This window comes from Perissodus microlepis, chromosome 1 (assembly GCF_051167445.1).
Source record: "Perissodus microlepis isolate ML-2025 ecotype Zambia chromosome 1, ASM5116744v1, whole genome shotgun sequence".
NCBI lineage: Eukaryota > Metazoa > Chordata > Actinopteri > Cichliformes > Cichlidae > Perissodus > Perissodus microlepis.
In genome coordinates, this window is record NC_140461.1 from 8,660,059 (window position 1) to 8,685,397 (window position 25,339).

A 25,339-nucleotide genomic window follows, 5' to 3' on the forward strand; every position below is an offset into this window, starting at 1 on the left:
CGAATAACGAGCCTATCTAAATCCCAGTAACGAGTAACGCGTTCCCGGTTTTGGCATAATAACTAGTTACCACAATAATAACGTAGTTACTGTAACGCGTTACTTAATAACGCGTTAGTCCCAACACTGGTGACCAGGTGGCTTTTTATAACAAGTCATAGCATCTGAAAGGTCCATCCATCCATTCGCTACCGCTTATCCTTTTCAGGGTCGCGGGGGGTGCTGGAGCCAATCCCAGCTGTCATAGGGCGAGAGGCGGGGTACACCCTGGACAGGTCGCCAGTTTGTCGCAGGGCTAACACACAAGGACAGACAACCATTCACACTCACATTCACACCTAGTGGCAATTTGGATTGGGAAGAAGCCGGAGTACCCGGAGGGAACCCACGCAGACACGGGGAGAACATGCAAACTCCACACAGAAAGACCCCGGCCTGATGGTGGAATTGAACTCAGGACCTTCTTGCTGTGCGGCAACAGTGCTAACCACCGTGCCACTCTTTTTTATTTTTACCTATGTTTTGATACTAGAGTCATCTTCCAGCCAAGATTCCTTCTGTCCCAAAACAATTTCCCAGCGTTTTCACGTTTAAATACTTGCAAACATAGCTTGTGGCTTTGAAATAGAGAAATATTTCTGATGTTCATGTTCTGCATGATAGCTGGGTGATTGATCAAACAACTTTCAGTCCATTCTCAGGATCGATGGATACACTCCCCAAAAGTTGATTCTGTTCATCTGGACGTAGCGTTTTTAGTGGGAGAAACGTTTCATCACTCATCCAAGTGACTTCTTCGGTCTCAGCTGACTGCAGGTTTCCCCAAGCTTATAAACAGTGCATTTGCATAATGACTGAAACTAGCACCACTGAAGGAACAATGGGCTGGGAGGTCAGTTCCTTCATCATAATTATGCAAATTCTCATGACCATTGATCAACAACCACTGATCAAAGACCACAGATCAATGGCCATGAGTACCATTCACAGAGAGTTGGGGAATGGCTGCAATCACAGCATAGTAATATGGTGAAAGATGTACCCTTAGGCCTCCTTTCCCTTTTCACGTAAATGGCTTCAAACCAGCGTCATATGATATGACCAGTTCCTTCAGTGGTGCTAATTTCAGTCATTATGCAAATGTACTGTTTATAAGATTGGGGAAACCTGCAGTCAGCTGAGACTGAAGAAGTCACTTGGATGAGTGATGTAGCGTTCCTCCCGCTGAAAATGCTATGTCCAAATGAATAGAATCAACGTTTGGGGATATACCTGGATGATTGAGCATGCATCAAGAAGATAGATAAACTCCTTTTTTCAGCCTGTGAAGTCTTTCTTTTGGAAGAAGTTTGCATCTCCGTTTTATTGTCCAGCTGTGGTGAAACAGCTTGTAGTCAACTCCAACCAATTTTTCACTTATCAACATGCTGGTCCACCAAATTTTTTTATGTTCGCTTCTGTGTACAAAATCATCTTATATCTGTATTTTCACACATTTTATTACTTTAACTACAATTGCTCCCTCTTTGACAAGATTGAAGGAGAGATCTGAGACTACAGAGTATCTAGGTGAACATAAAGAAAACAAACAAACAAACAAAAAAAAACTAATCAAGAATAACAGAAATCATAATAGTGGTTTTCAGCTTTAATCAGGCCTTCTGCTTCAGGTCCTGTTCTCATTTGACTCTTCTTTCTTTCACAGTGTATGTGATAAGAGAGCAGTCCATACAACATGTTCACTTAAATGAAGATGAATTAATAAAACAGAAACACCAATGAGGCTTGATGAGATATGGATAGAAGCATCAGTTGGTGGGCAGTAAATTGCCATAAAATGGATCCAAAAATTGCCAATTAGGAGGACGAGGTCATCGAGAGATATGAATGACACAAAAGCAAAACACAATGCATGCGGCAAGTCAGGCAAGTATAAAATACTGCAGTTTTTTAATTTTATTTTGTTCAAATAGTGGCAAGTCATTGTTTCAGTAATTACTTGGCTCATAGTGAATGTTACAGAAAATAAATAGTGTCAGTGTGGGACTCAGTGAAGCTGATTTTAAACTGATTTTAACCACACCCTTGTTCCTTTAACGTGGTAAAAAGAGAACCATCCTCATGTCGTTAAAAACTTTGCCTCAGAAGACAACAGTGACTTAGATAACAAATGTACAACAGTATCTCTGACTACACAACAAGATGAACTACAGCAGCAGAAGACCACACCAGGTACCGTGCCTGCAAGCTAGAAACAGAAAACTGAGGATACAATTCGGAAAGACTCATCAAAATCAGACAATTGAATGTTGGAAAAATTCTGCCTGGATAGTACAAATCTAACCTTTGTATAGTAGAGACAGAGTTTGACACACACTGGGTGCTGCACTACCAGCTGACTTTGTTTAAGCAACCACAGTCAACCGGAGTATTGTTGCTGAGCCTGTCCACACCTTTATGACCACAGTATACCCATCTTCTCAGGGATACTTCCACCAGAATACGGTGATGTCTCACAAAGCTCAAATCATGTCCTTTGAGCACCTTTGGACCTTGGTGGAACGGGAGATTTGAATCCTGGATGTGCAGCCAACAATTCTGCAGGAACTGTGTGATGCTATCGTGTCGTTATGGAGCAAAATCTCCGAGGAATGCTTCCAGCACCTTGTTTAATCTGAATCATTAAGAAGTAAGGCAGTTTTGATGTCAAAATCCAGCCACCCAGGTACTGTCAAGGTGTAACTAACATATCGAGTTAGAGATGCTGAGTGTACATAATTCTTGAATTATGATTAAAATAACATTCAGAGAAAAAACAAAACGAACATCAGAAATCGTTTGCAGTTAGCTACAAAACCACTTTATTGAAAAAGCAGATTATGTCATCTACAGTTAAATGATACGTCCCGATTTTAATACATTAAATAACTTTAGACTTTTTCATGTTTAGATAAATAGATCTAGTTTCCTTTTTTAAAATGAACCATCTAGGTAATCAAAACACTTAGCGATATAAAAGATGTGTGACAGGTATCCAGATGTGCTTATTGGAACTACGAGTAGGAGAAGATATCTTTTCTTTCCAAGTGATTTTTGACAGAATTATAAAATAAAATAAACTAGCCTTTTTATGTACAGGGTAACTACCTGTGTGCTATGCAGCAGAAACTGAAGTAGTACTTTTAAACAAGCGAATTAAGACATCTTTGAAGGGGATAAACTGGGCTTGTTAAGTCGTTGATAAAACACAAAAGTTCAGAAAATGCCTCATTCTTCAAGTATAGCACACATGACTTAACCCTTGTACAAAGTTGAGGTTAAACACATCAAATACGGGGGGAATGTCTCACGTACCGTATGCAGTCCTTTTGTTCTTTTACACGTACTAGTCATTATTACATTCAAACGAATCTCATTACATCAGGTTACATTAAAAAGCCCTTTCGGCCTGTGGTGACCCCTGCCTTCAGTCTATGCTTCAGTCTCTGTTTTGGACACATTCAGTAGTATTTAATCAGACCTGCATGTATTACAGTATGAATAACAGCACGGCCAGTGTTTGCAAGTAACAATTGGTGATTGTTTTACTCAAGTTTGCATACTTGACGGGTGGAGTTTAAGTGCTACGGTCAAAGTTTGACGTATGAGCTACTGGAGCATTAGCTGGAACATGTGTAAACTTCACATGTTTGAGATCCAGTATGGTACAAGAGAGAAGTTCAAACAAACACCAACAATTAGAGACAAACATCTGGAATATGGTAAGCAATGAACAGACAGCATCATCACAATCATTACCAGGTTTGAGAGCGCAAGGATCAGTGTGCTGGATGCTGCTGAGCCCTGCAAACACAGTGAGGTGCATGTGCCATGGCCCTGCCACTAATACGCACACACACACACACACACACACACACACACACACACACAATATTAGACATTATGACAAGTTGCTCTTATTTCAAATAGGCTCATATTGTTGGGGTTCATCTGCAGAAGTGCAGGATTTCTTTCAGAATTAAGAGCTTTCCTCACAAAAACAATGCTTTAAATATAATCAGGGAATGATCAATAGACTGCCAGTTCAATTAAACACACTGATAACAGTCCAATGAAGAAGGTTGGGAATTTTTCCACGCTAACACAGCTTGAAGTTTAAAGTATTTAAGTCTCGTGTTGGTCTTCCTTTGCATATATGTATAGATATATATGCACATCACTCACTAAAAGACATACATATAAGTGCCTGCCAATGCACACACACACACACACAAACACACACACACAATCAAAGAAGGGGGTGTGGGTGGAACTCCCTAAAGAACACAGGTGGGACCAGCAGCTCCGTGTTCTCAGGTACATCCTCCCGAAACACAACAGCAGGCTTCATGGCAGACCAGAGAAAGACACACAAACAAACCTGTTCTGTCTTAAGGCATGTGGACAAGTGGAGATTCCTCATAGTAATGCACGATGTGCTGATGTGATTTAAAAAAAAAAAAAAGTCTGCAAAAACATCAGGAAACAGCACCCTGAACAGATCTGGAGCAAAAGGTATTTGTAGATAAGCGTTCAGTCTGTTTTAACCCGCTTGGTTTACCCATGGTAGCAGAGAGAGTGTCAGTGGTGGCCAATTCACTTGAGGCCTTTTATGTCTCTCTTTTAAGGAAATTCAGCTACTTCCTGGTTGAAACAAATGATCATATATTCTTACCTGCATGACAATCACCAGCCTATCAAAACGACACTGTCCCAGTCTTGTAGCTTTAAAAACTGTTTGAATAAACTGTCTTTAGCCAAGAATATACCCTATATAGTTTAAAACAAGGAGTTCTCACACTATTTTACTGGGGGAATTTTTTTCCACAACCACTATATTATAAACCCTAAACAGATTAATTGTGTTTAGTGTCACCAGATGATGTGGGCTGATATTTCTCCATGCGCGCCAGCAAGCCAGCGGTCTAATACACCAAGCTAAATAGTATCAGGAACATTATAATGCACCCTGAGAGAAGTAAGAGCTGGTGACAGACTGATATGATGTTTCCCAACCTAATGTGGGAGGGAAATAATGGATCCAATATGCTGCTTTTACTGGCGCAAATAGTTCCAGTCTGTATCTGTGAATTTAAACAATGAAGTTCAGTTTTCTAACTTACAGGAATTTATTCTGAGGACCACTTAGCTATAGGTTGCGGACCCCTGGGGATCCTCAGACCCCACTTTGAGAACTGTAGATAAAAAAGAGCTAATGAATGCTTTATTTTTGGAAATTTCTCCAACAGTGAGTCACAGCTGGAATTTTTCCTGTGAGCTGTGGACATCTGCCTTGTGCGACTGCTGAGTGTCCTTTAGTGTTGCACCAAAAGCCCTAATCCTCTGTATTTAAAGACTTATCTCCGGCTAATCTCTTAAGACGTTAGGATTAAGCTAAGTCTTAATCTTAATGATATAACTTTGATGACTTGTGGTATGATGACAGAAGGCATGAAGATAAAGTTTAAAGGGTCTGAAATAAAGATTAATATTTGTTTTACATTTTGTAGGAATGAACTACAACGTATAGCTGCCTCTATATAATCTGTGCGATGGGACTGCTTATCTGTTGTCTGTTAAAGACAGAGAATGATAACATTGGTTCAGTCAGGGAGCACATGACCAAAAGAAGTATTTTCTATTTGGCCTGGTCTGGGACTCCCTTGTCCTTAGAGCACCAGCGTGAAAATCCATCTCCTGTGATGGAGATGGGTTGCAATGTGACTTGCAGGTGTGTAGTACCTGTATGCAGGTTTAAAGCTTATTAAATAGTGCACCCTGTATGTGATTTGCTAATTGGATCTGTAGAAGGCTGTGAGCTGAGAAGAAGAAGAAGACTGCACCCAAGCCTAGTTTCAAGGCCTGCCTGAACTAATGCGATGCTTGATTTGTAAGCTTTCTATGGTGAGTAAGGGCTAAATGAAACTCATTTCAGTGGGTGTACAAAGTGGGACAAAACAACTGAAGGCAAATACTATTTGATCCTGGTCTGCTCCTACAAAGCCTGTGAATCTCTGACAGGCATGAAGAGGCTCTGTGTCCTGGAGGAGAAATGATACAACAGACCAAAAGCTTCTGAGGCTTTAGACTGATTCTACCATGAGCGCAGCAACATTAAAAAGAAAACAACAAAACAAGAATCTACATCTAAGATCTGATGTGGAAAACGTCTGCAAAATATATATCCATATATAAAAGACAATCTATGTGCATCTAAAATTTTCTGTCATCATATAATCATTAATTAAGACACTGCTTGTGACTTCTAAGTGGAATGTCAGTCCGTCCTCTGGGCTTGTGGTGCTACTCTGCATCGGTGATGTCGAGGTGGTGCAAGGGTGACAGTTTTTCATCACAGCCCTGTGTCATGAATGCTGGGTGTCCATTGCATAGCCTTTAGCAGGACTCCATTTCAGTGTTAGAAGCTACACGGGGAGAGCCCACTCTGAAGGCACGGCATGCCCACCGTTGGGCCTGTCCAGTCCAGCCAGCACTGGAATGCAGTGGCTCGTTCCCCGGCCTTCCTGACGCTAACATCAGCAGCGTTCTCAGATGTGACAGCACTGGTGAATTCACGTGGTAAATTGCTTCAGTCAAAGCATAAGAGTGAAAGATACAGAAAGGATGAGAGAGAAAGCAAGGAGAGAGTTGAATTTGCGCTTTCTCCTCCAATCCAGAAACCCTCTTTCTGATGAATGTGCTGGGGTCAGGAGGTGTGACGTCATCAGGGGCCTCTGGGTGAGCTGGCGTGTTGACTTTCAGGGTTAGGCGCCCAATGGGGAGGGGGATGGAAAGGACCACAAATGGAGGGTAAGGGAGGGACCCTTTTTCCCAACCCTGGCATGTAATAGCAGGGCTTGTGGTGGGAGCTGCACTGTGTGTGTTAGTCCACGGACTGGCTGTCCAGCTGAGGACGGGGGCAGTAACTCAGATGGCCACAGAGAGGCTTCTCTGGAACTGCTGAAGAGGGTGCAGGCCTTTTTTTGCCCACTGCTGGTGTCCCAGATCACCTGGGATGTGGAGCTTAGTTCTCCCAATCACAGTTCAGTGACATGGAGAGGGTAGCTGGGGGGCGCATGGGCAGGAACCTGCGACTGGAGCCGAAGGATGTGGCAGTCGTGGCAGAGCAGGTGGCCTTCCAGTGGATAACAGCGGTGCCTTTCCTCATCATTTAACTGGAGACCGCAGTCCTGAAATAAATATAATTACATATATTTAATAATCACGCTCACACATATTAATAAAAATCCATTTTAGACACTATAAAACATGTATTTTACATGCACTGGTCACTGGTTTTATGCTATTTTGCTTCCAAAATGTCTCAGACTGGTGGAACAATCATACAGTCAGGCATTTACCTTTTGCTAATTTGAGATTTTACACATGAACTTCAGACATTTTCAGCAGAATTGTGTTGGGATGATTTCACAAGGAGGAAACAGCAGGAAAGAGTGTGCTTCAAAGACTGAAGCTGAAAATGTGGTTTAGATGAGAGAGCTGCCTGGACAGAGCACGCCGGAGGCAGCACACATGGTGCTACTTTGACTACTGGCTGTACATTTTGCAGATCAGAACAAAAACCCCAAATTACCCATCGACCTTTTCAGAAGTGAGCTTGCAGCTTAAAGACTGTCTAATTTCATCTGACGTTTCCACTGTCACATGGATCTCTTGGGCGCATGCACCACTTGGCGCGAGTAAGCAAACACGTTTTGTCTTTTTAAGTAAAATAGTAGATGTTTATGATCCACAACCTTCTCTGTGATCTTCCTCTTTTCCTCTTGCCTGATAACTTCATCTTCAATCCTTTGTCTGATATATCAACCATCCCTTCTCTGCACATGTCCAAACCATCTCGACCTGAGCTGTTCCTCTGATATACTCATTTCTAAGCTTGTCTGTTCCAGTGATTCACAACAAATATCCAGGTTTCTGCTGTGCATATTTAAATAGTGAACTGTAGACCTGCAATACAAAGTAACTGGAGAGGTTTTAAAGTAATAATTATAAGCTTTCAGTATTTAACCAGTAAATATTGAATTTCAAACATATATCTTTAAAATCAGATTTCTTTCTTATATTTTAAGCCCGAAATCTCCACCTATAGCTACCAAACTTTCAATTTTTGGAGGTTTTAATAGCATTCAGTCACATTTATGGAAGATTTTACTCTTAAAAACTTGGGGAAAAAAGTATTTTTTTTCCTGTTGATAACAGCAAAAACAGATTTCAACAAATTAAGCCACCTGCAATATAAAAGTACTTTGCTCAGTGTAAAGTTAGTTAGTTTTTAATTATTTTTACTGTCTTTACCTGTAGTTTCTTCCCTTAAAGAAATAATTTGAGATTTTGGGAAACAGGCTTGTTTGCAGAAAATGAACAGATGAGAAAACTAATTAGTGACACCAAGTTGTGCCAGTGACTTCAGTGTGGGCGTCTTTCTGGATCCTCATTGTAAACAGGGTGCTGACTCTGAGACAAATCATAGACAGTGAGTGGGTTTATCCTTGAAGAGTTCAGATGTCCAGAGGGAACTGTGGGTTTGAGAGAAGCTGCCTCAAAAGGTGGGGATAGAGGCTGTGCAAATTGTATGCTTTGATGAATGAGCACACTGATCTCTGAGCCTGCAGAGGAATTCTGCACATGGCTGACACGACGAGACCCCGATGTGGACCCTGACCATGTTGGAGGGATTACATAAACTGACTGCTAACCACTCGGGTGATTTAAAACCGGATAAACAGCTTAAAAATGTACATATTATAAATGAATTTTCACTGTGCATCGATGTGATTCTCGCTGTATTTTCAAAACTCCAACTGTCGTGTTACAGCATTACAGAAAAAACATGTTTTTTTCCCCCTCAATATGTAATTATTTACCATCTCCAGAATGATTCAACTGCAGACTTTACCCTTCCTGTCCATAAGCCTCCCTCTCACCCCCCATTCAGAGCTCCACTGAATGATTACCCGATCTGATAACGATCTGATGCATTTCTATGAAGCGGAACCTCAGCCATTCAGACATATGCAAGTTGTAGCCTGCTCAGGGGATAGTAAAAATGATCTCACGATTTAGAAAAAAACCCCTGCTCAATCGCTGCAGGGAGGCGTGAAATGTTTATTTGTTTCACTATACATTCATGGCACACTTGAACTAAAAAAAAATCTAGCAGCCAAGTTGAGCGACAGGATGACTGAGATGTCAGAAGCTGGGTTTAAGCAGCAAGCCCCCAGCCGAGCTGCAATGCGCTTTGTCAATGAGTCACATATTGAGCTGTAACCTTTGGTTGATATCCATCAGTATGTTTTTTTTTCCGTCTGTGTCTCATTCATTCCACAAGAGCAGTGATTCACACTCGCTGGTAGAAAACAGTGAGTCTATTCTTATCCCACGATTTGGAGATCTTACCACAGTTCACTGTGTTTACGGGACTAAGCAGATGTGCACGTGTGTTAGTGTGTGTGTGTGCTAAAGCAGTGTGCAAATATGTCCTTGTGTGTGTTTTTATAATTTCAACCGCCTCAAAAGTTGAATCACGCACAGTGATGCTTAATTGACTCTAATCAAATCCCAGGCATGGCAGATCCCTCTTACTCATACCTTGTGAAGTGTGTGTGAGAAAGAGAGACTACAGTCAGTGTACGCAGTCGAAGTGACTCACCTCACAATGGTAGCACTCCACGTGGTAGTCCTTGTCCATAGAAACAACCCGAATAGTTTCCTCAGAGCCCTGTGGAGACAAACACACAGAAAGTGATGAGTTTGATGTTTGAGCCCTGCAGCTTTTATTATTATTTTTTGATTCATTCCTTCTACTTTTATCTAAAACATATTGGCTTTTATTTTCACCTTCAAAGCTTTTGTTTGCTTTGGTTTTTGTACATTTTATCTATAAGCATCTCCCTGTTGGTGATTGTGTGCTAGTAAGAGATCCATTAAAAAGAAAATCCATGAAAAATTCAATGAAAAAGAAAATCGGCCGATTCTTCCCTCACAGGGCGCCGCTATGTGGAGCTGTTATTTTTCGATTGCTTTGTGAAGTTATATTCTGACTTTGTGCTCGTTTGAATCTGCAATGGGTGTGGTGGATCTCCTTGAGTGTGTCAGAAGGGCGACTCTTCAAGTTGAATTTTTGAGAATGCAGATGTAAATGAAGGCAGTCAAATCTGGTGAGAAAGTGAGTGATGAGTGAGAATTAGGTTGTTCTATGTGAAGGTGCAGTTTGGGTCAGTTGTGGTGAATGTTCTCCCTCAGACACGTTGGGATGTTACAGAAAACCTCAACACTCTGACAAAGATCCCAGGGGGGGAAAAAATCACGCAGTAAATGTTTGTGAATCTGAGCTTGGACACCTGCTCTTTGCCTGATCGCTCCCGGTTGGTATCTGAGTTGTAGCAGCATCTCTTATTGCCATTCTTGATCCCAGATTAGATTTTGCCACCTCTTTTACATAGATTCGGAAAAAATTAGTTACATGAATGAGCCTTTTGCAAATACACCCGACGTTCACGTGATTAATGTCAAATTCTGGTCTCTGAGTCCAACCAAAGTCATCAGTAACACTCAAAAACAGCAAGATGTAATATTGTTTTGCTTGTTACCTGGGCTGGAAGGATGGGCTGGTTACATGAGGCACACTTGGGGGCAAAAACCCTGTAATGGAAAAAAAATCATCAACCTTGTGTTTAACTCAACTAAATCTAATAGCAAGTTGTTTTTAGACATATAATACACATTCATACCCAATTTTTGGATGCTGTTTAAAATGTAAACAAAAACAGAATGCAATACAAATCTCACAAACCTATATTTTACTCACAATAGAACAGAAAACATATCAATCGCTCAAGCTGAGAAAATCTACCACTTTAAGGGAAAAAATTGGCTCATTTTTCATTTGCTGGCAGCAACACATCTCAAAAAACTTAGGACGAGGCCATGTTTATCACTGTGTACCAACAACAGATGGGATGGGCGCAACAAATGATTGCTCTTGCCATTAAATTCAAATTGATGTAATATTTATCACGAAATAATAAAATATTTCAATTTAAACATGTGACATGTGATAATTAAATATGAGTTTATGAGAATTGCAAATCGTGGCTTTCTGTTTTCATCCCAACTTCTTTGGAATTGTGGTTGTAAATACCAGGACAATAATTAAAACAAACAGGAGGGTGTGGCGTACCCCCGTGATACCTACGTGTGGTAGTCTTTGACACAGTAGATGTTGTTCTCAACGTCCACAGTGAAAGGCACTCCATCTAGACCCTCCTTACACACAACACAGCGGAAACAGCCGGGATGGTAGGACTTGCCTAGTGCCTGGAGGATCTAAACTCCCACACAGAAAAAAATAGAGAAGAAAATAGAAGATAATAACAGTTCTTATATAGGACTTAAATAACAGGTATGGACATGCAGTAGGACATAATAGGCAGAGAAAGGGTTACACTCTCTAAAGGGCTGTCCAATTTTTTATTGGAATAGCGTTATTCAGACAGTATGTGAGATTGCTGGAGTGAAGGTCTCAAATATAATTGACTTTGGACTCCTGCAGGACAAAAAGATGATAACTTTATCGTGGAGAAAAATTGATGTAGCTATAGATATATGTATGAGTGAAGGAAATTATATCTTGTAAAAATACTGGATTATACAACACTACATCTTTTTTATCCGTATCTTCTTTAAAATTCTTTGTTAAATATGTAAAGTAAAATTCTCTGTTCTCCTCTAACGGTTGTGAAAACACAGCAGCATGCTTAACTGCTGAATCAGATTAATGATTTTTATTAAAAACGTGGTTGATAAGGAAAAAAAGGTCGTCATTGCTCAAGGCTCTTACCATCTCCATGATGAGGTGACCACACACAAAGCACTTCTCAGCCGTCTGCTGGAAACCAGAGTACTGTGGGTGAAACCAGACATGCAGATTATCATGCCGAGTATTGCTTTTTTGGATACTGTTGCACTGACTGACCTTGCAATCACAAGCAATGCTTCACACCTTCTGCATGAAAACATGTTTCAATCTTGTATTTATCTACAGAGGGAATTGCTATGCTTGTTAAATGAGATCTGTTATGCCCTTTTCTCCTCTATATCTTTATTTTTGAACTCTGCGTGAATTACAATCAAAAACAATTCTTATTTGTCTCATACTGAATGTAAATGTAGCCTCAAAAAAGCTGTTACAGTTTCTCTCACTTTCGCTCACTTTGGCTGGCTGCATCTTCTAATGGTTCACTTACACCAGAGCAAAAATAGGATGTCAACCACCTAGCAACTAAGCAGAATTGTTTGTTTCCCAGTGACTGTATTATTATTATTATTATTATTGTTTTGTTTTGCATTGAGCGTGTGGCACATTCAATTTCTGTGGGACCTCTGTGCTCACAGTCAGAGCTGTGCGTGTCAAATGACCATATAAGGATATCATCTCTCTGACATTGTACAGAACCAAGAGCTGAAAAAACTGCCAGTGTTCAGTGTTTTGAAGCGTGAGCTGTTGAGCTATTCAACCTTAATGTGTTGACCTCATTATTTGTAACTTTGACCATGTTAAATGTAACAGTTTAATTATGAAAGGAAATAAGTAAAAGCATAATAGATACACTTTATAATGAGATGACCAGGCTTTATTTAGAACCATCTCATCATTCTCTTAGCCTCCATTACTTTTTTTTACAGCTATAACTAATTCGTCAAAGATTCCTTCATGTTGAGGGAGTTTAGTGCCCTCTGTCTTCTACAGGAAATAAAACACTCGCCAACACATCAGTAGCTCCTTCCCTTCAAAGCTGAAGCCCAGGCGAATAATTAAAGCGACCATCTGCAGCACACAACCCCCTCTGGGTCGTGACCTGATTGATACAGAGGGGCCTGCTAGTGGAGACACTGCTACCAGGTGGAGGTGGTAGGTCATGATGGGCAGGCTGCCCCCTGCCCTGACATCTCTGCTCTGACTCTACCATCTGCCAGCACCTCCCCCCACCTATGAAGCACCCCCAGGGTGACAGCCCAGACTAGCCGTGCATCAGCCGTAGGAGGGAGGCGGAAGGAGATTAGTCTCATCCCGACATCTCAAAGGTGCTGATTGTAAATTGCAAAACAGGAATCTGAGTGTTTCCTAACAGGCCAGCAGGTTACAGGAAAGCTGCCTATAAACAGGAAGTACTGTCAGCACATGAGGCTAACAGTTATGGTGCAATCTGGACAACAAAACCAATTTCAACATCTGTGTTAGAGGAAGTGTTTGCAGCCACCTTCCTTGTTTGAAATTAGTTACATTTTATTCAAATCACATACAGCTAGAGTAAACAAAATATGATGGTCACGATTCTCAGTGTTCAGTGGAGCATGAGATCAGGTCCAGTGTCTGGCCTGTTAACCTGCAGCAGATGGACCAGGAGTCTGAGAGTTGCAGCTGTCCAACCCTCCTCCTCCTTCTCCACCTCCTAATTGTAAGTGCCGGGGAGCAGCTCGCAGTGTAATTGAGCTCCTTGGGGAAATTATTAGTGTGAATTGAAGGGGTGGTGCTAAAGCCCTAATTGTAGCTGTTCAGTGTTTTTCCTCCAGAGGGTTCAAGAATGTAGCCTGAGGTCCTAATTCTTCGCTCTTTCTGCTCCACCTGCATCCCCGTCTGACTCCAGCATGAGGCAAACACACAGTGATGCACTCATCACAGAACAAAATCAATAACCACGAGAGCACTTACCAGAAAGTCCTCCTCACAGTAGACCTTTCCATTGACGTTGTAGAACGCTTTCCCTCGTAGCCTCCTCCCTGAAAAGATGAACAGCAAATTAAAACAGTGAAGGGAAGGTATCTGCCAGTGGACTGATGACATCCAGATGTTACAAACTGAATCAAAAGGAGAACTAATGATATGTCAGAGGACACAAAGGCTATTTTCCGAACATATAAATATAGTCATCCCTTTAAATTCTGGCTTACACAAAAATTGTGAAAACCATTGCACTGAACATCGTTGCACACCAACCTTAGGCCCCCCCCCAACATCAACATGTTACCTCAGCAGAACAATGCTAACTGCTACATACCATGAAACCCACAAAGTTTTAGGAAGTAAAAAGAAGAAACCATCACAAACACAAAATAAGTCCAACACACAAACACTCAAATGACCCAAAGGCTTGACTGCCAAAGTGCCATGACATTCTCAAAGGTGCCATATTCTTGCTTTGAAGGGTCAGAGATGGCATGAGGAGGATTTACACGATATTAGGCAGCTGGTTTGAATGCTGTGGCAACAGTTTCCACTTTTCTTGCAAACTGACCGTCAGGTCAGAGGTTGACTTTCTTTTTGCATAAATTCCAAAACTTTTTAAGAGGACCTGCAGATTTTTTCTGTGTAACATTTATTTGGTGCAACCACACTTTAAAATCTTAGCTGAGTGGGAAAGAATTTGACAAAGTTTATTGTAAAACCATCCCAGAATACTAGAGAAAGCAAAGAGATGAGCTTATCTAATTTTCCACATTTTAAAATCTGATGATAAAATAGTAGATTTTCTTTATTGCTGGTTTGCAGATTTCTGTCACAGCTGCACCATCCACCCACTGTTTAAACCTACTGTTTGTAAAGGACATGAAAAGGAAGCTGAATTCGGAATAGAAGAAAGGTAGCTTAAATGAAGGAATGTCGGCCTTCTAGTGAAGAGCAGTTAAAATTGCATGTCGCAGGTAGAGAATGAACTGAGTAGCTGCACCGAGGTCCAGTATTAGAAAAATAAATTGTATCTTGAAAAACAAATCCTCCCGCAGACATCAATAATAAAAATATGGAAGAGAAAATGTGCACTTTTAGACTTTATTTGTTAGGTTATCACTTCTTTGTCCCCCAAAAACTAGTTTTGAAACAGTGTTGGAAAAAAATAAACAATGAACCAATTATTTCAGACAGAACATGCGACATAACACTTCTGTTAACTTTTACATGCAAAAACACATCCTACTGTATCCTCTTTTATCTTCCACGGCCACGGCACACAGAGTGCGGAGCAGATGGTTCGCCAAAAACAGGCAACTTTCTGCCTCCATTTAATTACCTCAACCATTGATCCCGACAAGAATCCATTCACAACCCATACACAATCAATACAGCAGGCTGCTTGCCAAACCTCCCCCAAAAATCTCCGCTCTTCCCTGCTATTGTGCACTGCTCACAGACAGACCAACAATAGCAGACTGGAGGGAGGATGCCCCTTATTCTGACACATACAGAAAACGACAACCAGCTTTTCAACACCGCTTCATTATTCTAAATAACTTTAAAACCCTAAAAAAGTCACAGGCCCACAACACATAAACATGTCCACACTGTGAGCCCAGGTTCAGGACACCGAGCTTCTAGCGCAGAGTGAGAACACTGAATTCCTCTGGGTTAGCCTTCATTCATCAGAATCCAAGTTTGAATCCAAACTGAAAAGGAAATTCTGCTGCGGGCTGGCTTCTACAGCCCCCTGCCATGCATCTCACACTGCTCACCCATTCAAATTCATTTAACAGCAGCGGTGTCTCTGTGGCAGCACGATGACTTCACCCAAGCCTGGCAGACGAAACCCATGGATCTCATAAATCTGCAGGATTAGTCAGATTTAATTGTCGTCCTGATCCAACACTGATTTTATGGGTGTCCCAGCATGAAAAAGATGCTGCTTTTTTTTTTTTAACTTAAATTTATGCAGTCGCTATATTTCACACACATGCACTCACATGCACTCACTCACACACACACACACACACACACTGTCACAATGCTGGGAGATGGCAATACATTAACATCCACATAAATGGCTGGAGCAGCAGAGGAATGTTGTCCACACAATAGGTGAGACTTTTAAGACTTTGAGACTGAGGAGCAATTAGCATTTTGGTAGCGAGGAGCAAAAAAGAAAAGGAGGATTGAAGAAGAGCTCTTCATAGATGAGACTTTGAAGGGGCTAAACTGGCAGGAGCAGTGAGATTATAGTGAACAGTGCAGCAGCAGGGGCTGCGAGGTGTTGCTGTGTGCTGGTCTGTGGCCTCTGCTCTGGAGTTTGGGGTCTGGAAGGTGAATACAAAGGCCCCAGTGCTGATGACTGTGTGGAGCGCTGCTAGGGGAGCAGGCCGACTGAGCAAACGGGGACATTCTTTCTGCCTGAGGTCACTAGCTGGTCCCATTCATCCCCCCGCACCTCTCCAGCACCCGCTCTCTGCCCACTTCCATCACCGAGAAAAAGAGGGGGAGGGCTCCATGCCTCCCTCTCGCTCCTTTGGCCTTTTGTGACCAGACATTGCTGCAGAGAGGCCGAATGTCCTCACAGTCCTGCAAGGCATTGAATCAGTAGCTCTATTTATAATTTGCAATCTACCTGCAGGTTTTACAGAGCCTGATCCATGATTATAGCTCAGTCAAACTGCTCCCATTAGGCCCCTGACTGCATGTAAACTTGAGCATATTTTACCCATCCTGGCATCATAGACTAGCTAGATGTGCAGTTTGGGATTTACTTTAAAATCATTTTATCATTTTCATGTCTCACTCTGCTTGCTTGTCTTAGTTATTACTTTTAGAAGTTCCAACCAGAGGTTGTGTTAGACTTTGTCACCGTCTTTCATTTTGATGGACAGGGTTGTGAAGTTTCCTAACTTATTCTCTCATTACCTACCTACAAATAAAAAGAGTATCCATTGATGAGGACATCAATGCATAAAGGACAAATAATGATACATCAAAAAAAAGAATAGAAATGTAAAAAATCTGCTGTAAGGTCACTCCACATGTCAGCACCAAAAGAAACAGATTTGACAGTTCAAGCAGAGGCACTAAAACAACCTTGTGTCTAAACTAGCAAATATAAGGTGACTTGAGCTGGGTGCTTGATTGAGTGTAATCAAATGCATCAAAGAGGGCTGCTGCAGAGGCAAAAGCTTTTTGTGTCCGATTTTATTTTATTCTGAAGGGCAAACTCTGTCCAACTTCGCTCTGCTGCTACACCCAAAACTGAAATTACCAGCATCATGTTTCCAGCAGGAAAGTGATCGTAAGTTACCAAAGGTTTTTCATGATTAAACTTTCCAATGCTGCAAGCGCTTACTTCCCCATGAGGTTCATTTTGCCTGCCTAATCTGCTCCTTCTGCATGAGGAACCAGCTGCACCCATGACTCAGTCGTAATCACGCTCTAACACCTCACTGGAGGATTCAACCGTGTATGTTTAATTTTAGGTTGTATATATAGAAGAGAGCAACTGGTGTGTTTATTTAATATTTTGATGAATCCACCATCTAATCCATCAAAAAGACTGACAGACTTCAGATTTTTCCATCACTGTTTAAAAAAAAGAAAAACATTTAGTTAACTGGAGTCAATTTTCAATTGATTCAATTTTAAGTCAAAAGTTGACTCAGGGCACTTTAATTTCAAACCATGCTCGCATTATTTTGACATCACAGCATTAGAAACTAGAGGTTTACAACTGATTTTGTTAGGTTATTTACATAGTCATTGTATTTACTTAATTTCATAGTTTATATTTTATAGGGACAGGTATGTAACATGCCTAACAGCTCAGAGCTAATTTTCAATGGCATTTAAAATCCATGAACGTCAGCACACCACATGCATATGAGTTTGGTATGGTTTATAATGACACATAATGATGAGTGATTTTCTCCTCTCCCTCTTTCTGCTCCTGACCTCTGCACGTATGACGGCCGCGTGCAATTTTTGGTCATTTACAAATCTCAGCTCATCTGTTAGTGCATGCATTTTGAATGCTGGTGTTGCCATGGAAATGAAGACTGATGTGTCACCGTGGCGAAGGTATCATTCGGCTAAATTTTCCTCTGGTGTGGCAGTTTCGGTTAAGCCTATTCAGTCAAAAAAAGAAAGAAAAAACCCAGCAGGAGTCACTCGTCTTCACTGAAAGGATAAAAATAATTTCATTGGGCATCCAGGTTGTTTAGACGCTTTCACCTAAAATGAGAGCTGTGTATTTTTTCTACACAATGTTAGTGTGTCTGAGATTCATCCTTGGATCATGTGGGGGATGTGGCCTTTTCTATGACTACCAAAATGAGAATGTAGGAATCTTATTTTTGCATAATACAAAAAGAAGATTTAACACGTTGCGGTGACTTTTTTTAAGTTGCATGCTGTTTCTGGTCTGAATAATTTTTTCCTACTGATAAGATACAGATATAATTGTGATCTTTTGTACTTTCTGGACGCAGGACATGTGTCGACTATTCTCTGCAACTCTAGGAAACTGACAAAAAAATCCAACCCTTAAGGTTAAGTTCATGGCTGGAGTTCAAATAGAAGTGAAGATGACAGGATTTCTTTCAGTGTAACCTGAGCTCATGGTATGCACATGAAGCTCGACCCAAGACTTCCAAAGCCACAGAGAGTCCCCTCTTTGGATAGTACTTTCTGAACATTGAGGAATTATTATATGTTTACTTTGAAAATCCTTGTATTATCTCTTTTGATTTTTTTAAGGACAGGCATTTATTAAACAGAGTGAAAAAGTGTTACTTCTCTAGTCATGTTATATGTCCAGCACACACACACACACACACACACACACACAAACATTAATTTTCTGTTGCAGCAATGGTAAGTTACTGACTTTTTCAACTGTTGGGCTTGATAGCTTTACCTGGATTAACGCACTGAATATGAAGCTGAAGATTTAAAGGAAGGAAATAATAAAGGTTTCATAAATATGATGAATTAAACTATGGGTAGAGAAATGAAGCATGCTCCACGTTTCTTTAGTTTGACTGACATTTTCCAGTCCAGTCCATTAACAATGGAAGTTTGAATTAAGACCTCAATAGCAGACTTTTTAACTGCAGCCTAAAAGGTGTCGCTCTCTTTGCAGCAGCTCAGTTGCATCAGCTGAGCTTATAGCAGCCACATGCTGCAAAGAGAAAGGGGAACATTTCAGAGTTTGACATAAAATAATTTCTTTAGTAGAAAAAAAATGAAAACCAAGCCTCTATTTTTTTAATGGTTCATAGTAGGGCTTTCCAGCTTTGGCAGAAATCATGAATCATGACTACTGAGGTTACAAACACTTATAATCACAAACTTTAAGCAAAGAAAGAAGAAAAAAGCCCCAGTGTGTCCTTTTAATTTGTCCATTTAAGTGTCCATAATCTTTAAATGAAGAAATACATATGAACTAAAATGAACTTCAAAACTTTGCAGGGAGTGAACATGAATTCATAAGGCTTTTTGGACTGTCAGTTGAAACTGATCCATTGATTTTGCAGCCTTACACTCTAAAAACTGATGAAATATTATTAAAACATTTTCCATGACTATCTCCCCAGACTTGATTGCTGGCCCTGTCTCTTTCTAACTAAAGATCTTTAGATATAAACCAATTGCAAAACGATATGAAGAAGACAATCGTGTTCCTTAATGATCTGTCACATATCATATCACATAGAATCCCATTTCCCATCATACACTCTCAAGCCGCTGCTGCCTTGAACTTGTGAAACTGTTGTTATCTGCGTTTGCATTGACGTCAGAAGTCAAACATAAGCCAGTAAGAACAATTAAGCAGATGTCAATCAGCTTAAACCCTTTACATTCTTGGTGATTGGGTCTAATACGGTAAAAGAAATTGTCAGCATAAAACAGACAACAACAGACAACTACAAAATGGCGCCGGTGAGGTCGGCTGCCGTGCTGGATGCTCTGCCCCAACTTCTCCACTTTTTCGTCACTTTTTGTTATATCTGCCATAATCTTGCATGGGCATCATGCAAAACACACAAATTCGCTACAGTAGAGACACTTTGGTTTCTATTGGTCTACAATACACGAACATTTCACCATGTTTAACTCCGGACCCAACCTGGCCAAAGGAGATCCTGAGAGAGAACAAAGGACGCGACCCTAAGCGACGGCCTCGAGGTAAACGAGCCGGCATCAGGAACAGGCTACGGGCTCGCGCACACCGCGCACCCATGCCCAGTATCCTGCTAGCCAATGTTCAATCCATCGAGAACAAGCTTGATGACCTCAGAGCCAGAATCAAGTTCCAGAGAGACATTCGGGACTGCAACCTCCTCTGCTTCACCGAGACTTGGCTGAACCCAGCGATACCAGACCACGCCGTGCAGCCGACGGGGTTCTTTTCGGTTTACCGCATGGACAGGACAATGGAGTCGGGGAAGAAAAGAGGTGGTGGAGTGTGTTTGATGGTGAACAACAGATGGTGCGACAGCACAAACATCTCCCCACTCACACGCTCTTGCTCGCCCAATCTGGAACTTTTGATCGTTAAATGTCGCCCTTTCTATCTCCCTCGGGAATTCACTGCGGTCATTGCCTGCACTGTTTACATTCCGCCTCACGCGGACTCGGACACTGCCTTATGTGAGCTACATGAGGCTCTCACACATCAACAAACACTTCACCAAGATGCCGCACTCATTGTTATGGGAGATTTTTACAAAATGAATCTCAAACGGACATTTCACAACCTTCACCAGCACATCAACTGCCCCACCCGGGGCACTAGGACATTAGACCACTGCTACACCCCATTCAAGAACTGTTACAAGGCTCAGCCCCTGCCGGCATTTGGAAAATCGGACCATGCCGCCATCTTCCTCATGCCTGCTTACAAACAAAGGCTAAAGCAGCAACCACCAATCAGGAGGGAGGTCGCTCGCTGGACGGACCAATCAGTGGCCGCGCTGCAGGACGCACTGGATGACGCAGACTGGGACATGTTTCGGCGCAGCTCTGATGACATCAACATGTTTACGGAAGTGGTTGTGGGATTTATCGGGAAACTAGCGGACGACACAGCAGAAAGAACTATCATCCGAACGTTTCCCAACCAGAAGCCGTGGGTGGATAAAAACATCCGCGACGCTCTGAGATCATGCACCGCTGCCTACAATGAAGGGCTCGTCTCCGGTAATATGGACCTATACAAGGCTGCGTCCTACAACGTGCGCAGCGCGGTCAGAAAGGCAAAGCGGAGCTACGGGGAAAAACTAGAGTCACAGCTACGACAGTGCGACTCTAGCAGCCTGTGGAAAGGACTGCGGACTATAACGGACTATAAACGACCACCTTCTTCAATGATGAATGCCGATGCTTCACTGGCTGATGAGCTGAACACGTTTTATGCTCGCTTCGATGCCGCAGCAATTAAAACAACAAACGGCTGCGCGCGCTCGGAGTGAAGAAAATGCATTCGTCATCACAGAGCATGCCGTGAGGAACACCTTCAGGAGGGTGAACACCAGGAAGGCAGCAGGACCAGATGCAATCCCTGGCCGGGTCCTGAGAGCCTGCGCTGACCAGCTAGCACCGGTGTTCACGGAGATCTTCAACCTCTCCCTGGCCCAAGCTGTGGTTCCCACGTGCTTCAAACAGTCCATTATTGTTCCTGTTCCAAAGAAACAACAGCCCGCTTGCCACAATGACTACCGTCCAGTAGCACTGACTTCAATTGTGATGAAGTGTTTTGAAAGACTGATGAGAGATAACATCACTTCTTCACTTCCTGCCATCATCGACTCACTTCAGTTTGCTTACCGGACTAATCGTTCCACAGACGATGCCATATCTCACCTGCTCCACACATCCCTGAGTCACCTGGACACTGGCAGAGGGAATTATGTTAGGATGCTGTTCGTGGACTACAGTTCAGCATTCAACACAATAATTCCCTCTAAGCTTTTCACCAAGTTGACGGATCTAGGACTCAGCTCATCACTGTGTCAGTGGATCCTCAACTTCCTCACAGACAGACCCCAATCAGTGAGGGTGGGAAAACAAGTCTCCCCCTCCATCTCACTCAGCACTGGAGCGGCTCAGGGCTGTGTTTTAAGCCCCCTGCTGTACTCACTGTACACTTATGACTGTGTAGCCACATCAGACACCACCTCCATTGTCAAGTTTGCTGACGACACTGCTGTTGTGGGCCTGATCTCCGACAACATCGAGACGGCCTACCTGGAGGAGATTAGGAACCTGGAGACCTGGTGCCAGGAGAATAACCTCCTCCTAAACATCAGCAAGACTAAGGAGCTGATCGTGGACTTCACTACAAAGCAGGCGAGGAATTACAAACCCCTCATCATCAGTGGCACGCCAGTGGAGAGAGTGGAAGTTTCCGATACCTGGGTGTCCACATCACTCAGGACCTGTCATGGTCCTGCCACATCAACACCCTGGTTAAGAAAGCCCGTCAGCGTCTCTTCTTCCTCAGAAGACTTAGAGACTTCCATCTGCCACTGAAGGTGCTCAAGAACTTATACTCCTGCACCATCGAGAGCGTCCTGACGGCAAACATCTGCACCTGGTTTAGGAACAGCACCAAGCAGGACAGACGAGATCTGCAAAGAGTGGTGCGCTCAGCCGAACGCATCATTCAATCAGAGCTCCCTGACCTGCTGTCCATCTACACCAAGCGGTGCAAGACCAAAGCTAGGAAGATTATGATGGACCTCTCCCATCCCAACAATGGACTCTTCTCACTGTTGAGGTCTGGGAAGCGCTTCCGCTCCCTTAAGGCCAAAACAGAGAGAATGAGGAGGAGCTTCTTCCCCCAGGCTATTCGGGCCCTGAACCAGGTGTAGGACTGGACTCTCCCACACACGTCACTGTAAGGCTGGACTCTCACACACATCACATCACCACACGCACCACCACACATTTCCTATAATCCTATAATTCCTATAATTTATAATCTTTATAATCTCTTCTGCTATTTGCACATTCTTTACTGTAAATTCCTAAGTTAATTTGTAAATTTTGTAGTGACCTGTAAATTGTAAATATTGTAAAACTTTTTTTCTGTCATTTAATGGTCGGGGCATTGTACAGCTACAAGCATTTCACCCCCATGTCATACTGTGTATGGTTGTGTGTGTGTGTGTGTGTGTGACAAATAAAATTTGAATTTGACAACGCACAATATAATATTTTACCATTAACGTTTGAATTGCTGATCTACTGAGCTGACCTTTTGGCCAGATAGAAAAGCTGAAACATCTACATCCCTAAAGCAAATGCTGACACAGAAGTGGATCATATCAGGTCACATTCCAACAAGAAGTATTTGTCAACTTCCTACTGGTGACACGCCTGCTGGTGTGTTTCAACATGAGATAACTGTTCCCCTCTGAGAGGAAGTTTATCCCGTGGCAAAACGTGCTTACTAAAAGAGCACTTAGAAAATTTGCTCTTACACTGCTCTTGCTAGCAGTTAATCAAATATAAATAGCATCTGAAAACCAATGACTTCCCAAGGTTAATAGTTGCATTATTACTTCCTCTACGATTTTATGAGTTAGTCAAATTTTATCAGTAGCCAAACAAATTTGAGCTTTACAAAAAAGGGTAAAGTGAACCCATCACACATCCTCAGGTTGGTGATTTTTGGTGGTACTGATGAGCATCTGAAAACCAATCACACCGCCGAGTTTGGCTCCTCAATCAGGTCAATTAGCTAGAATAAACAGTTCACATGACAGCACGGACCTGTCTGCAGTTACAAGGAGAGAGCTTCAGTACATACAAAAGCTTATTGTTTTACATTCACATCAAAAGACAACAGAAAATTTTGTTAGCTGTATTTTAATTTAATTCCGCGCTTTGTCACTGACAATAAACCAGCCTAACAGAGAGGAATGTGCTGGCAGAAGGCATCACTCTGTTCTCTCTCTGGCAGAGAAACCACGAGAGCGTTTGCCTGGCTGCAGGAACAGATAAATGTGGTGATTGGCTCACAAAGGAACTTCAAACTGATTTTTTCATACAATGCAATTACAAGCCTCTGCAGGCCTTCATGTTTTTGGTATTCTGAGAGAAACCCCAGTCACGGAGGCTACAGCAAAGTCTGCTGTAAGCATATTATCCAGCTCTGAACAGTGGAGATTAACATCATATAGACTGTGGATAAAAATAGACTCAAACTTTAGTGTTTTGCTCTGTTATGTATTTTCTGAAGCAAAACTTATCAATAAAGGGGAGTAACCTTGGTCACTGCATTCCTTAACTACATCATAGGCACAGATACTTGCTTAACTAGTGCTGAATAACAGATTAATTTTATATTAGGATTTAATTTACAAAAACAAAACATAAAACAAAAAAATATGGGTTGCATCACATTGTTTTGACCAATTGCCACCACACCCTTTGAGCCACACTAGATAATACTAAAACCAGGACAGACACATGCACTGTCAGATTTACTCCCAGTTTTGAGTCATCCAGAAGTTGGAAATGATGCAAGCTCCGACTTCTAGGGTATGCGCAAAAGTTCAGGTCAAAATATCTGGCAAAGAGACAGGTTTCACCTCCAAAAAGAATTCCGGAACATTGCAATAGTGTCAGATCTTTGCAAGACATTTCATTGCTTTCTGTGTGGACAAAAGTGGAAAACGAGAGAGAAAGATCTTCAAACTGCTGGTCTACCCTTTGAGTTGTAATGTATAACTGCAGACGAAAGGCAACAGAACTGCAGGATAACAGCTAAGGATGGCATGTCTTCAGCTGTGCAGAAAAAGATGATGTGTGGATGGGAGAGATATGAGTATGTGCAAAAAAAAAGAAGCTTTTTTGTAAAAAGAAACTCCTAATAATATCCTCCAGTTTCAGGCCAAGAATGAATGAGATACAGCAAGCGAAGGCCACACAATGATAAACCAAATGTTGTTCGTTGTGTCTATAAAATAAGTTTGAGTCCTTGTTCCAAAAGCAAATGAGTTTCCATTAAATAATGTTGACTTTTCCATGTCTCTGGCCTACAATCAACCTGAATGTTGTACATTCACTGGCCACTTAGTCAGGTATTTAACTGCTTCTTAATGCGCATATCTCAGCAGCTAATCACGTGGCAGCAAGTCAGCATCTTTAGGTATGTAGATAAGGTCAAGGCAAGACTGCTGAAGTTCAAATGAGTTCTGAGCATCAGAATAGAAAAGGAAGATGATTTCAATGATTTTCAACTATTATTCAAAATCTATTTCACTATTTCAGAGAGTGCTGGTCTAAATGTTGATGTCAGGGGTCACAGAAGAATGGCTAGACTGCTTTTAGCTGATAGGAAGGTAGCAGTATTCAAATACCAAAATATGCAGAAGAGCTTTGGTTGGTAGAGTCAGATAATATTTGTCCTTTTCTTTAGTACGATTGTGTCAAAGAATGAGCACATTTTTAGCCTCCAGCAAGCGGACGACTGAGTCTGTCCACAAAATAAGACAGTTGACGCAGACAAAAGAAATCTGTTCT

At 41.8% G+C, this 25,339-nt stretch overlaps 1 protein-coding gene across 1 annotated transcript in view; it reads right to left on the reverse strand.

The window, feature by feature from the left end:
• Positions 1–1,935: 1,935 nt before the first annotated feature.
• wtip (WT1 interacting protein) overlaps positions 1,936–25,339 on the reverse strand; it is a 40,078-nt gene continuing 16,674 nt past the window's right edge. Inside the window, exons 3-8 of the mRNA XM_084928944.1 lie at positions 13,772–13,839; positions 11,900–11,962; positions 11,255–11,385; positions 10,650–10,701; positions 9,710–9,778; positions 1,936–7,229 (exon numbers count right to left, since the gene is read on the reverse strand). Coding sequence (XP_084785070.1) covers positions 7,077–7,229; positions 9,710–9,778; positions 10,650–10,701; positions 11,255–11,385; positions 11,900–11,962; positions 13,772–13,839 — 536 coding nt within the window. The 3' untranslated portion in view covers positions 1,936–7,076. The remainder of the gene's footprint in view (positions 7,230–9,709; positions 9,779–10,649; positions 10,702–11,254; positions 11,386–11,899; positions 11,963–13,771; positions 13,840–25,339) is intronic.